This window comes from Macrotis lagotis, chromosome 1 (genome assembly GCF_037893015.1).
Source record: "Macrotis lagotis isolate mMagLag1 chromosome 1, bilby.v1.9.chrom.fasta, whole genome shotgun sequence".
Lineage (NCBI taxonomy): Eukaryota > Metazoa > Chordata > Mammalia > Peramelemorphia > Peramelidae > Macrotis > Macrotis lagotis.
In genome coordinates this window covers 18129041-18144115 of record NC_133658.1, presented here as the reverse complement: position 1 = coordinate 18144115, position 15075 = coordinate 18129041, and the positions used below count along the sequence as shown (strand labels likewise).

Sequence of the window (15075 nt, the reverse complement as noted above, 5' to 3'; positions counted from 1 at the left end):
CAGTGGATACCTCATCAGACCCGGAGGCAAGAAGATCTAGGTAAAAAATCTGGCCTTGGACATTTATTAACTATGTGACCAAGCAAGCCACTGAACCCCTATTTGCCTCAGTTTCTCATCTATAAAATGGGGATATATTGAAGAAGGTACTGTCAGACCACCAGTCTCTTTGTCAGAAAACCCCAGGGATGAGTCCTTGGGATCACAAAGAATAGGACACAACTGAGTAAATAAACAACAACAATGGGCCAGGTCTCAAGCCCTTCTTCACTCCATTCTACCAACCACTGAGTGGTAAACGTGATCTCCCTCATGGGCAGATCTGATCATACCATCCCCGACTGACTAAATTCCAATTTAGATTCCCTATTAGCTTCAGCATGAAACATTACTTTATCTCTCATCTTTTTTTTTTAATTAGTAATTTTTGAGTGACGTGGTGTTTTTCAAAGCACCAATTGAAACTGGGAGAAAGCAGAACCCTTTGCTCAGTCAGCCAACACTTGGGTGGCAGGGCTGGGAATTGATTTTGAGGGGTCCTTCCTGGGTCAGGGCTCTGTCCTGTGGGCCTTGCCCCTTCTGGTTGAGTGATGTCGACACGACTGGCCATGATAGAGGCTTCTGAGCAGCGATCCTCTTCTAGAAGGGGCTTTCTCACATGGGAGTCTTTGACCACATCAGCCCTCCCCATCTCTTCCTAGAATGCTTGGACTAGACCTCGTGGTGAGAGATGACAATGGAAACATTTTGGATCCCGATGAGACCAGCACCATCGCTCTGTTCAGGGCCCATGAAGTGGCCTCTCAGCGGATTGAAGAAAGAATCCAAGAAGAAAAGGTACATTCCCTGAGCTGGGGTGGGGGCTTCACTTTCCCTGGGCCCTCCTCTGCATGTTGACTGTTGACTTTAAAGATGGCTAAGAATCGGCATCTTGAGTGGCTTGGCAATAAACAACAGAAAATAAAATCATGTCCTCTATCGGTAAATTAAAGGGGGAATGATATAAAAAAAATAGATAGCATTTATATAGCTCTTAAAAATTCCTCTTTATCTAAATGCATATATATCCAGAGAGAGAGAGAGAGAGAGAGAGAGAGAGAGAGAGAGAGAGAGAGAGAGAGATGTACACATATATCTACATATATTTATAAAATCTTGTTTAATTTTCATAGTAATGTGGAGTAGGTATTATAATTATCCCTATTTTACAGATGGAAAAACTGAGACTAAAAAAGGTCTGGCTACTATTTGCTAGGCAAAGGGAAGAAATAAGTATGATTATCCCCATTTTCTAGATGAGTTCAGTGACCTCTTCACAATCACATGGCTAGGAAGTGAAGTATCTGGGGAAGGATTTGAACCCAAGTCTTCCTTCCTTCCTAAGTTAAACTAATCTTCTCTTTTCTCCTGCCCTCAGTCCATCCTCCAGAATCTGGACTTGAGGGGCCAGTCAATTTTCAATACAATGCATACCTATTGCCTCTATATTAACTTCAAGAACTTTGTCTGCAATATTGGGGAGGATGCCGAGCTGCTCATGGCCCTCTATGACCCGGATCAGTCCAGATTTATCAGGTAACACAAGTCTCAATGTACCCTGAGAATGCACCCAATTCACACACCCCAAAGCCCTGTAGGGAGCCTGAGAAGCAATTATAGATAAGGAGAGGGAGGGAGTGTTGGACCAGATGGCTAGGTCCCCATACTCTGATTATTACTCACTTATGGCAGAAAGATGGAAGGAAGGAGGAAGAGAGGGAGGTAGAAAGCAAGGAAGAATGGGGTGAAGGGAAGAAGGGGAGGAAGGGAGAGGACAAAGAAAGAGAGACCAAGGAGGGAGGAGGGAGAATTTGTTGTCAAACTGAGCTAAACTAAAGCCTGGAGATATAAAGGCAAGCTAAAGGGAAGTCATTCCCTGCCCTCTGGGTTCTTAGAGTCTAATGAAAGAAGTCTACACACCGAAGGAGGGGTTGATGGTTCTGAAGTCCAAACAGCGAGGACCAGGCCTTGGAGAGAAATGTCAGGGTGTGATGCTTGACTATCCCAGCCCACTCCATAAAATGGAGACCCCCCCCCCCCAAAGGAAACTCATCAGTAGGGAGGGGGATATTTCAGAGTTAAACCCCCTCAGGATGACTGCATGTTCCAAGATCAGATGGCAGGAGGGGCCTAGTTTTGAAATCCAGAAAATCAGATTCAGGGCCAGGAGTGCAAAGCTTTGATCCAAGTGCAACCATATGCAGGCACCGAGCTAAACCCCGGGATTGTGACTGTTCATTCACTACAACAACAAGGACTATTGTTAGTACTAATACCACTAATAGTGATGATAATCATAAAAATAGCTAGCATTTTAATAGTTAAAGTTTATAATGTGCTATAGATATAGACACGGATATGGATATGGATATAGATATGGATATAGATATAGTTATAGATATAGATATAGATATATTATTCCCTTGCTTCCTACCAGTAATGCTGAGAGGTAGATCCTTTTACTGTTCCTAGGTTACAGTTGAGGAAACTGAGGCAGACAGAGCTTAGATGACTTATTCAAGGTCTCACACACACACACACAAAACTTAGAACTCAGTTTTTCATGACTTTCATGCTCTAATACAAAAAAAGAATGACCTTGTCATGGTTCCTGTCCAATAGTTAAGGTTAATGAATCCTATGCCAGTCCCCACCCCCTCCAACCTGCTCAGAAGACATTTTGGAACCTCCTGGACTTGCCCTGATGACAAATCTTTTATTTCTCCTTTTTTAATCTCACCAGTGAGAACTACCTGATCCGCTGGGGCAGCAACGGTATGCCCAAGGAGATCGAGAAGCTCAATAATCTTCAGGCCGTCTTCACCGTGAGTCCTAGATCTCTAGTCTTGTCTCTTCCCCTTTCCTTTTTTTTTTCATTAGGTGCTATATATTCCCAGTGAAAAATATTCCACGATTTCAATAATGGGGACAAAATCATAGACCATCCTGGGAGGATTTTTATCCGGGTCCTCTTGAAATTTAGTGGACTGAATGAGTTGTCTCCTTCCCCCTCCCAAATTATTTATGTATTTATTTTTTTACATTCAATCATTCATTTTTCTAAAATTTTATTTAAGGTGATGAGGTTAAATGACTTGCCCAAGTTCACACAGCTAAGTTAGTATTAAGTGTCTGAGGCTGAATTTGAACTCAGGTCCTCCTGACTCCAGGGCTGGTGCTCTATCCCTAGCTGTGCCCTTCATTTTTTTTATTTTTATTTTTTCCCATTCATTCATTTTTTCAGGAGGTTTGAGGTTGAGTGACTTGCTCAGGGTCACATAACTAGTAAATGTCTGAGGTCACATTTGAACTCAGGACTTCCTGACTACACTTTCACCATCCCAACATCCCTCATTCATTTATTTTTCCTGATTCCAGGGCCAGTGTTCTATCTACTGTGCTACCTAACTTTCATTTAGTTTTGAGTCATGGACAAAGTTTATCTTTCAAATTTTCTTCTTTTGAAAACAAAGTTGTTGCTATTTGTTTTTGTATCACAGTTATTTCTGAATATTTCCCTTATTTGGTCAGTCGATCATTAAACATATTTTAAGCACCCATATACTTAGGCATTTAGCTAAGCATTGGAAATAGATAGTGCCTGCCCTCAAGAAGCTTATAATCTAATGAGGAGATAACTCTCAAACAAATAATGGATAAACAAGCTAAATTCAGGCTAAATAGGAAATAAGTAACTGAGAGAGGATACTGGAAAGAAGAATGCATTATCTATTTCCCTTTGGGGAAGGCCAAAGAGGTAGAAGAAGGGATTTTGGTTGGGACTTAGAGGAGATCAGGGAGGTCAGTAGCTGTTTGTAATAGGGGAGGGAGAGCATTCCAGGCATGGGAGACTTCCAGAGAAATACCTGGAGGACAGCCAAGAAGTCAGTGTCATTGGGTCAAAGAGGATGAACTGGGGACCAAGGTGTACAGATTGGAAAGGTGGGAGTGGGCTAGGTTATGAAGGGCTTCAAATGCCAAACACAATATTTTGTATCGGATCCTGAGGCAACAGAGAACCACTGCGGTTTATTGAGTAGAGAAGGAGGATATGATTAGAAAATCACATTAGAGGCTAAATAGAGAATAGAGTGGACTGAGGAGAGATGAGGGGCAGGCAGACCCACCAACAGCTATTGCAGTAATCCACTTCTCCATTTGTAATAATGAAAAAAACTTAACAGAAACCATTCACTTGATAGATTGCATATGAATGTGTATGCAATGATACAGACCCTTGGTCTTCTACCTCTCCAACTCCTAGATACCAATGGAGTCTTACTATATGACTGACCCTTCTGTTTTTGGTTTATACTCCATAGATTATTGGAGGTGTGTCCCCTAGAATTTAAAATAGGGATGGAGAGGGAGGCAGCCTAAGCGTCAAGCCCCTCCCTGGTCTTTGTTTTAGGTTTTCCTGAACACCCCCCCCCCCCATTCCTTGCTCATCACTAAAGCAAGATGATAAGTCTTGTGTTTAACCCTTGCCAGAAATGAACTCTGATAACCAACAGGGTCTCTGTCCTTCAGGTAATTTCATGTGGAATATTAAGAAATAGGATTTATCATTTGCTATGAAGTGTCCAAATTTCCTTATTTGCAAAGCATCCTGCTAAGTAGATGTCACCAGTCTGATTGTCTTCATTTTACTGATGGAATGCCTAAAGGTCAGAGTGGGAAATGACTTGCTTATAGTCACACAGCTTCTCCAAGTATTTGAAGTTGAGACTAAGCTTGTGGTTCCACGGAGAATGGATCCTTTTTCTACCAACTTGGTTTCTCTGCAATTTAGACCCTTAGGGAAATTAACTTCCTTTAGTCACCCAGGTATCATGGGTCTCAGGATTCGAACTCAGGTCTTTTTGGCTTTGAGGTCACTTCTTTATCCACTAATCCACACTGACTCCATTGGATATATCCATCACCTCCAGTGATGTTGGAGACAAGTTAAAATAAGATACGGCACCTTGCCCAATTCCTAGATCCATTATTGTTCCAGGCCAACTCAAGGGCCGTGGAGACTTAACACACCCTTTACCACTGCATTCATAGCACACTTCTGAAGCTGAGCCATATTATCCCTTCCTTCCATTCACGTGGCTGCTGTGGAACAGAGACAGCTTCCAAACCTAGAATTTCTGCCTCCAAGGCCATGTTGCCTCCTTAGACTCAGAAATAAAATTAAAACCAACCATGCTAAAATAACAAGGGCAAGGACCGCCTTGGGTTGACTGACATCCATTGCTGAGTCGTGGCCTTTCAACTCCTACTGGGGCCATTTGGTATTCTGATAACTGGATCTCCTTTGACTCAGTTTTCCTTGAATTGAGGAGAATCTGTTGTTTTGGGAATTGGTATAGTAGAGAGAAATAGTCATGCGTAGGGGTGGGAATTCTTTGTATTCCTGTGTACAAAGCTCTCCATTCTCGTGCCATTAGCATTCTTGGGTATGTGTTGGGAGGAGAGGGAGGGGAAGAAATCATTCATCTCAGTTCAGAAATGGAGGCCGATTCATACATTGGAAAGGAGACACGATCTGAAAAGGAAGATGAGAGAAGGATCCAAGCTCTGAAGATGGGTGGGAGCATCTGGGCCAAGTCCCTCATATAACAGATGAGAACACTTAGCTGAAGGCAGTGAGATGGTCCATCTATACTCCCCCAACAGTGCTCAGTTATGACCCCTAATCCTAAGCAGTGTCTACCTAATGCTCAGTTGGGGAAGATGAAGGGACAGAACAAAAGGCAAAAACTCTTTGGACATTCCCCTCCTTACTGCCCAGACTCCGCTCTCCTCTGTCTACCCCCCAGGATCTCAGCAGCACCGACCTCATCCGGCCCAAGATCAGCCTCGTGTGCCAGATCGTCCGTGTGGGCCACATGGAGCTGAAGGAGGGGAAAAAGCACACCTGTGGCCTACGGAGGCCCTTTGGGGTGGCTGGTAAGAAAATGGGATCTGGGAGGAGGAGACAGAAATGCTTCAAACTACAGGCATTAGCAGAACCACTTGGCTGGTCTTAAATGTTTCCTCTCAGTTATTCTCAGGGTTCCTCCTTTGTACTAAAGAGTTAGAGAAGAAAGGAAAAGTGTGGAAACAAAGCCATCAGCCAAAGTTAACAGGCATTCCAGCCAAGTCTGACAGTAAATCCAAGGCTCCCATAGTGCATCATCCTGCCAAAAAGGGAGGGAGTTCCCTTTGTCCCCTCTTCTGGCCAGGCTTGATTCCATCTCCCCCAGGAGAGGTGAGTTCCCCAAAGACCAGGACTGTGTCTTCTTTATCATCCTGGGTTTCTTAAATTTCTCCACAATTTGTCTAGTTAGGAGAGGCCTGATAGTTACAGCAAATCAACTTTTATGTTCCCTGAGAGAGAGGTACAGTACCAAGAGCTAGAGACCAGAAATCATCAATTCCAGCCCCCTTATTTGTACAAAACTCTAATTTTATTGAGAGCTTCTATTTTTGCATTATCTACACATCTTATTTACTTCCTCCCATCCCTTCCCTGTAGGCCAGTATAGTTAATTAAAAAAGTAGTAAAAAATTTTACAAATCTTTCACATCATGAAAAAATGGGGGGGGGCAGTCACATGAGGAATATAGTGCTATATGCAGTATTCCATACTCTTGGTTCCCCCATCCCCTTTTTTAGAAGGGAAAAGTGCCTTCACATAGCTCCCTTTGGGACCGAGCAGGGTCATCATACTCTTGCAACTCGGCTTTGGTTATATGTGACTGTTCTTTCCATCTGCAATGTTGTATTCACTTTTCCATATGGTTTTTCTCATCCATTTTACTTCACTCTATGTCAGTTGAGTCTCTATTCTTTTATATTATAGACGAAGAAACTCAGACCAAGAGGCAAAATGACTTGCTCAAAGTCACATAGCACCTATCAAGTAAGCTGCAGAATTAGGATTTGAACTCAGACCCTCCAGTTCCAAAGAAGGTCTTTCTGCTACATTGCAAATGCATCCTTTGTACACCAGAATGACTGTACAATATGTGATAAGTGTTTGCCTTCAATTATCCATTATATATAGTTTTTTTAATGTTAGGCAATGGGGTTAAGTGACTTGCCCAAGGTCACACAGCTAGGTAATTATTAAGTGTCTGAGGCTGGATTTGACTCCAGAGTGGGTGCTCTATCCACTGTGCCACCTAGCTGCCCCAGTTATACAGTATATTAATCTAAGTTTACATAAATAATAAATAGTTAATTGGACTTTGAGCCAAATCAGCCCCTCTTTGAGCTCAGTTTCCTCACTTGAAGTTAATTACTAACAGTCTTAATGGACTTTGATTGTCTTGAAATGCTATGGATAGATAGAGAATAATATTTGTCTTTCTTTTTTGAAGATCACAACACAGGGAAGTGATGCCGTGACAAGCTTATCAATAGATTTGAATGGGCAGTGCTGTGCTAAGTCCCCAACCTTACTTTTTACTCCAGAATCATCTGGGTCCAGTGGCCAGATATGGATCACGCTAACTGGAGATGGCCCTAGACGCAAGGCAATTAGGGTGAAGTGATTTGCCCAAGGTCACTTAGTAAGAGTCAAGTGTCTGAGGCGAGATTTGAACTCCTGTCCTCTTGACTCCAAGGCCACATTACTCAGACAGATAGATAGATAGATGGACATATATGCACACATACACATGGAAATATACATGCATGCATGTATCCATGAAAACATATACCTGCATATGTGTATATGGCAAACTTTATACACGTGTATTATGGACATCTGTATGTGCATATGTGTGTATAGAATCCTCACAATCATGAATATTAAAAGTTTTGTATTTGTATATGCATATGTGGAATCTAAAATGTATTTCTAAGTCACATGTAATGTGTTTGTCTATGCATACATGAAAAGACATACATACTCATGGATATGTGTATATAAGACACCTACATATTCTGTTTAAGGTATTTTTCAGCACTTTTCTATACTTTAAAAAACTCTGATTTCCTTGAAAGGGCATCAGATTTCACTGATCAGAGAAGACTGATTTCATTCATCGGTTATCACGGATGATAGACTTCCATATTAATATTGCTCCCAAGTATGTTACTTTTCATAGATGTTTCCAAGAGATGCTACAGTCACAAAGGACCCCACTGGGGACCCTCATCATGTTGGCAGATAGCTCCAGCCTTAATACATTGGTGCTTGGATGAGAGATCATCCACTGCTCCATTGCACTAGTCACATTACAGATTGGGCTCCAAGTGTTCCCTTCCATTGTTCATTGTGATTAGGCAGCTGGGCTCACGCAAGCGTTCCATGAAAGTAGACACTTGTAGGAGATGGGGCAGGTCCTTCAGGATGTCTGGTCTGCTGCAGAGGAAGGTTAGGCTGCTAAGAACATGATAATACAATGGTGGGAGCATCCAATATGGTCCCTGAAAAGCCCTCTGTTTAATATTTTGTTTGGCTCTGTTACCTTGCCTGACTCATTTTTGAGAGGTTTCTATTCCAAATCTTGCCAGTACTTCTTCTATCTTTGTCATCTTGGTTAAGTCAGTTAATTTCCCTGGGCCTCAGTTTCCTTATTTGTAGAATCAGGACTTTTTGAATAGATGACATTTGAGGTTCTTCCGGCTCTAAATCTATGGTACAGTGAAATCTTTTTAGTGAATTGTATGGGTGAGACCACCACCATGTCCCTGTTCTAGGGGGATTGTAGTGTAAGAAACCCAGAGGCTAATAGAAAGAGTTGATGTCAGAGCCAGGGAGAACTGGGTTTGAGTTCTGCTTTGGGATTCTGGGCCAAAAGGCCCCAGGCATTCACATGGCTGATCAGGTGCCGAACTGTGTTGATAGAGCAACATTTTATATACTAGTGAAATCAGAGATTGGGACCCAATACATTTCCCTTCCATTTCACATATGCTGTGACCTTATGAAACTCAAATCTCCTTCTGATATCAAAGAATTGAAAGAATTAAAGTTCCAGCATCAATAATAATTATACTAACAATAATAATGGCATTTAATATCACTTTATGGTTTTCAAAATCCTTTATAAATATCTCATTTTATCTTAACAATCTGAAGAGGTTAGGTGATATTATGATCCCAATTTTAGAGATGAAGAAACTGAGGTAATTAGAGAGACTTGTCCAGGATCCCATAGCTAGTAACTCTCTGAGACCAGATTTGAGCTTGGGTCTCCCTGATTCCTGGTCCAACATTCTCTTTGCTGTAACGTTCAACTGCCTCTGTCAAGTCGTGACAAAAGATTGCCCTATCCTTTACTGTGTAACATGACTGGAAATCCCATTATCAACGAAACAAGAAGAAATAACTTTAAGCCAAGTATCTTTCCTCTCTGGTGCTGGGTGTTTGGCAGGAGGGAGGGAGAAGTGATGAGATCATTTTCCACAGTAATTAATGGAGACATGAAGCAATTCGTCTCGTTAATTGCCCTTATCTCTTCCTTAGTGATGGATATTACCGATATCATACATGGGAAGGTCGATGATGAAGAAAAACAACACTTCATTCCTTTTCAGCAGTAAGTACCTTGGCATGGCTCCCGGACGATTTAGACCCTGTCTTAACCCTTCAGTCATTGAGCCAGTGGCTCATATGAAGGTAGGCAGCCCTTTATTATTGGGTCAGGAAAGAGATAGGAAACATCTCTGAGATAAGTACAAAGTCTCCAGGAGTTCCAGACCAATGTCCTAAACCCTGTCTACAGCCTCCCCAACAAGTGACCATCAGCCTCTGCTCAAAGTCTTCCAGTTGGGGAGTCAACAATCATTTAATGTTATTTTCCCTTGTAGGATCGGTAGAAATAAGGAAAGTAGCTTCTTAATCTGCTTTATCTTTTTTAAAAAAAAGTTTAAATTTATATCTTCCTCTGCATCCCTCCTCTTGCCTCTTCATAGAGAACTTTCCAATTTAAGAAGTCCTTTTTTTAAATACAGAAAAATGATGAATAAAGGGGAAAAAAACGACAAAATGAACAAGTCCATCTCCCCAACTCTGAAAATCGATGCAACATTCCTCATTGTTGCACCTTGTCGCTCTCCCAAGTAGCTGAGGTGGTTTCTCCTCTTAGCTCTTCTTCAGGAAACATCTGTTAGGTTTCCATGATGTGAACAAAGAAAGGCCAAGCAGTTCTAGAGATGGAAGATTCACTTAGGATCGGTCCACAAGCCTCAGGCTGGAAACAACTCTTTCTTCTGGTTGATCTCTGAATCCATGGTAAAAATGATAAATGAGAAATAGACTCCGACTCATCAAGGTGATGCTAGTGATGGGAAAGACTTGGAACAGGAGGCTCTTAAGATGCCTCCCCTCAAGATGACCATGGGGAGATTTCAAGTATTCCATAAGTTTGGACCAGAAAAAGAAAAAAATATATGTGTGTGTATATTTACATATATAAATATGCACATATATATGCATAAATATCTTTATTTTCTCTAACCTCTATCTAAAATTTAACATTTTCTTCCATTATGAATATATGCACCAAGCATTATTCTAAGCAATGAACCATAGGCTTCACAAGGCTCCCAAAGGGGTTCATGGTACTCCAAAAAAAGTTAAAATTTCCTAAATTAGAAAAGACTAGAAGTTAGTTACACACACACAATAGTATAGTTATATATAGTAACTATAAGTTACTATAAGTTATTTATTTTATTCCCCTGATCCTGTTCCTTTGTGAAAACAATGAGCTAATAGTCAATAGACAATTATTAGGCTCCTGATGTGTACAAAGCACTGTGTTGAGTGACTTGGGGAAGATTGTTCATCTCTCTTAGTTTTCCTTTCCTCCATATAAAGTAATTCCCCATAATTCTAATTTTGGGCTTGGTGTCCAGAGATCTGGGTTTTAATCAGTCGTGAATCACTTTTTCAACACCTATCTCTTATCAAGACACAAGAGATACAAAGAGAGAATGAAATCGTCTCCATTCTTTAGTCAACAAGGCAAGCCAACAATAATTTATTAAACATCTAATATATGTTCAACATTGGGCTAACAGAACAAAGAAGATACAAAGAAAGGCAAACCCAGGGTATCTGCCCTCACAGAACTCCCACTCTAATGGGAGAAAGACAAGATTGCCAGCAAGATATAGACAGAATGAATTGGAGAAATCACATGGTGAATACATATTGTCATTGCAGTTGAATTATCAAACACTTTGAATGATGTGTCACTTAATTTAATTATTTTATTTTGCCCCAGGATGGGGAATAATAGGTTATTAATATATGGGGAAAATGGGATGCAGAATGAATTTCACTATAGAAAGGAAATGTGTTTTATTGAACTACTGCTCACTAAGAGAATAAGACATTATAAGAAATAGCATACAATATGATATATGATATGAAATATATAATAGCATAATATAACAATGTAACATTATGCAATATAATGTAACACAGTATAGTATAATTTACATAGCAGTATAATATAGCTTTGTATAATATAAAAATATAATATGATAAGACATTATAATGAATAAATAGCGTCCATTTAATCAGCCATCTGCCCTGGAATTTCAGGGGAGAATCTTAGATTTTAGAGCTCAAAGAGTAGGGCAAGTAAAACCTTATAAATCATAATCCAAGGACTGGTTTCAAGGTGTTCAAAATCAAACTTTTCACCGAGAACGGAAAAAGTATTCTTGGTGTCTTTCAGAGACCAGAAGACTCTGGTCTAAATATATCAAATTATCCCATGATACTCCCTCTTTATTGAGAGTTTTCAAGGAGCCTGCTTTATGATAATATCAAGGACAGTCATACACGGAAGAGTATTGACTCTGGCATCAGGGGTTCTAATTTCAAATTCTATCTCCAATACAGTCTGCCTGACCTTATATCACTTAACTTACCTTGGTGGGTCTCAGTTTCCTCATCTGTAAAATAAGGGCTTTGAACTAGACATTTACCCAATTGAATTCTGGCTCTAGTTTTGTGATCCCATGGTGCAGTGCACACATTTAATCCTTCATTGGGTCTGGGGTTGGAGGGGTAGAGATACTTATTGATGGGTAAGGCTGATATCAGCCCTTCAGCCTGGCCCTCCAGGTCCTCCACAGTCTGCTCCCATCTACCTTTCCAGGCTCCCTTTCACCTTCCCTCTCTCACTGGATGTTTAATGTCTCTGATATTCTATTTCCCACCTCTGTAGCTTTGTTTCAACAACCCAGAATATAGGCCTCCCTCCTTTTTGCTGCACAGAAGCCTGAGTTTCACTCTAAGCACAGCCCAGATTCCCTCCCTTCTACACCAACTTTCTAGATTCGCCCTGCCCTACTGAGTTATTTGTAATCAGTCTCTCTTGATATTAATAACTAGCATTAATATCATGCCTTCTATACTCCACATCCTGTATTGAGAACTTTAAAATTATCATCTGACTTGATTTCTCCCCATAACCTTGGGACATAGGGGTTATTATAATCCTCATTTTGCAGGTGAGAAAATTGAGGCAGCCAAAGGTCAGATGACTTGCCCAAGGACACTCAGCTATTAAGTATCTGAGACTGAATATGAATTCAGGCCTTTCCAAATCCAAGCCCAATGCTCTATCCACTGAACTGCCTCTAATTTATCTTGAATTACTTCCTTTTGCTTCAGAAGCAAAGTTCTCAAGCCAGGATTCTTTCATAGAATTCCTTTGCCTTCTTTCTATATATTGCACTTGCTGAACTGCCCAAATGTGATACAATTTCCCCCTCCAATAGAATGCAAAACAGCCTGAATCCCCAGGGTCTAGCATCCTGCCTTTAACAAACATTTGTTGAACCTAAAGGAACTGCAGCACAGATCTGGAGGCAGAATTCTGCCTCCCTTCTCTGATCTTGATACCTGTGGGTCCGTGGGACAACCAAGGCTTTTTATGGAGTCTCTAAGAGGAGGGGATTGTGCCGAGTGATCTTGAGAGTCCCATCCAAGTCTCATTTTTGAGAGTGACTCTTTGGAGAGATCTGCCTTTCATCATCTGCAGTGGAGAACGATACCCTCCATGATCCCTTTGCCTCAGTGTTGGTTTTTTCCGCTTGCTTGGTGTTGGAGCCAGTCATTCCCCAGTGGCGATGACTCTCCCCTCTCTGTCATAATGCAGTCATTGAGGTTCTGGGGAACTCGGGCTTAATCTCATTATTGCTCACCCTGCTCCCAGTGGCCACTGCAAATTGTTCACCAGGCAAATTGCAGTCTCTGGCATTTAACCCACTGACATTTTTGGCAGCGTCCTTCAAAACACACCACAAAAGCCATACAGTGTGCTGGCTGATGAGAGGGTCTCTGGGTATCTTCTGCCAGCCCCTGGAAGCTTTGAAAAGGCCTTGTTCTGTGGGCATGATCGAGATGGCAGCACATTTTTGTGAATACCCTATAGTTTATTTCTTTCCCTGTTGTCAGACCTTAGCTTTGAGCCTTGCAAAGAAAGTTGGCATGTCTGGCGGGCAGGAGAACAAAGCCTCCAGCTTAGAGACTAGAGCCTGTCAAAGCATATTGGGCTGATGGGCCAGGGAGCTTTGCATCTCCAGAATGCCAGTGGGGGGGGTCTCTAAGTGCCCCATTAGCTCTTCAATGTGACATGATAATTAAAGTATTCCAACTGTGTCAATGTCCTGTTCCCAATTGTGGCAATTCACAGAGAGAGGGATAAGGTTGTCATGAGAGGGAGGAGGGAATTTGAGGACAGGGATTCCAAATTCAAGAGAATTCATGATTATCTTTTCCTTCCTATCTGACTGACTCTGGGCAAGTCCTTTTGATGCTCTGGGACTCAGTTTCCAACATTCTAATATTCCCATCACTATGACATTCTCTGTTCTAAGGTCCTTTGAAGTTCTGACAGTCTCCTCGCTTTGAGGTTCTAGATTCTCAGGTCTCATCCAAATGGAGCCTTCAGGGTTCTAAGGTCCTTCCCAAGTCTGACATTTAGCTCCCTTGTTCATCCTATGGAGCCTTTAAACTGGGATATATTTGAGGTTTGATGGCCCTCTAGATGGTATAATGGGTAGAAGGGGGAATTCAGATCCAACTGATAGGGGCTCAAGAAGTCTTCAGAGTGGGACTGGATTTGCCTTTCTTCCTGTTCTCCATGGCTTAACATGGTGTCCAACACAGTGAGCCATGGATATTTGTTGACCTGACCATGGACAAACCCCTTAATTCCTGTGCTCCACTATCCTCCTCCATAAAACACACTTAGTAACCCTAAGGTTCCAATGCTCTCACCTCTGAGATTCCATTTCTAAGGTCTCAGTGACACACCATATTCTCTTTTTGCCATTCAGTCCCTAGGATCCCTCCTAGAATTTACATGTTTTTGCCAGGAGGTTCACTATCTGATATTTTATATTTCAATTTAAGTCCCTCTTGTTAATTATCTCCTATTTATTCTCTCTATGGCTTGTTTGTACATAGTTGTGTGCTTACTGTCTTCCCCGCTGGATTGGGAGCTCCCTGAGGGTAGGAACCATGTCTTGTCTATCCTTATCACCTAGCACATTGCTTAGAATATCATAAGAACTTATTAATAAATGCTTATCAACCAACTGTCTGACTCTCACTTTCTTTTTTGTTTTTTTTTGGGGGGGGTATTTTTGGCAAGGCAATGGGGTAAATGACTTGCCTGAGGTCACACAGCTAGGTCATTATTAAGTGTCTGAGGCCGGATTTGAACTTGGGTCCTCCTGACTCCAGGGTGGGTGCTCTATCCACTGTACCACCTAGCTGCCTCCAAAGCTCTCATTTTCTATATTTTGGGGGTTGTTCCAAGCTATGAGTTTCTGTGTTCTAAGGTCTGCTCCAGCTTTTCCCCTTTCCCTGTAAGTAACCTGCCCATGGCCACCACATTTCTTAAGAGTCTGTATTCAATCTGCTAAGGTCTCCTCCACACCAGCTTCCTTTTCTAAACTCTTGCAGACTCTAGTTCCATTACTGTAGATATTGCATTATAACAAAGAGCAGTTACTTCTGCAAAGTTGACCCCCAAGGAGGAGAGGATACACAAGGGTTAAAGAAGTAACAAGAAGACGAC

At 41.5% G+C, this 15075-nt stretch overlaps 1 protein-coding gene across 1 annotated transcript in view; it reads left to right on the top strand.

Moving 5' to 3' along the window:
- Nucleotides 1-15075, top strand: part of DOCK5 (dedicator of cytokinesis 5) — a 244156-nt gene that overhangs the window by 112775 nt on the left and 116306 nt on the right. The window contains exons 7-11 of the mRNA XM_074195275.1: nt 702-837; nt 1418-1575; nt 2783-2864; nt 5850-5979; nt 9492-9564. Of these exons, the coding sequence (XP_074051376.1) occupies nt 702-837; nt 1418-1575; nt 2783-2864; nt 5850-5979; nt 9492-9564 (579 nt within the window). The remainder of the gene's footprint in view (nt 1-701; nt 838-1417; nt 1576-2782; nt 2865-5849; nt 5980-9491; nt 9565-15075) is intronic.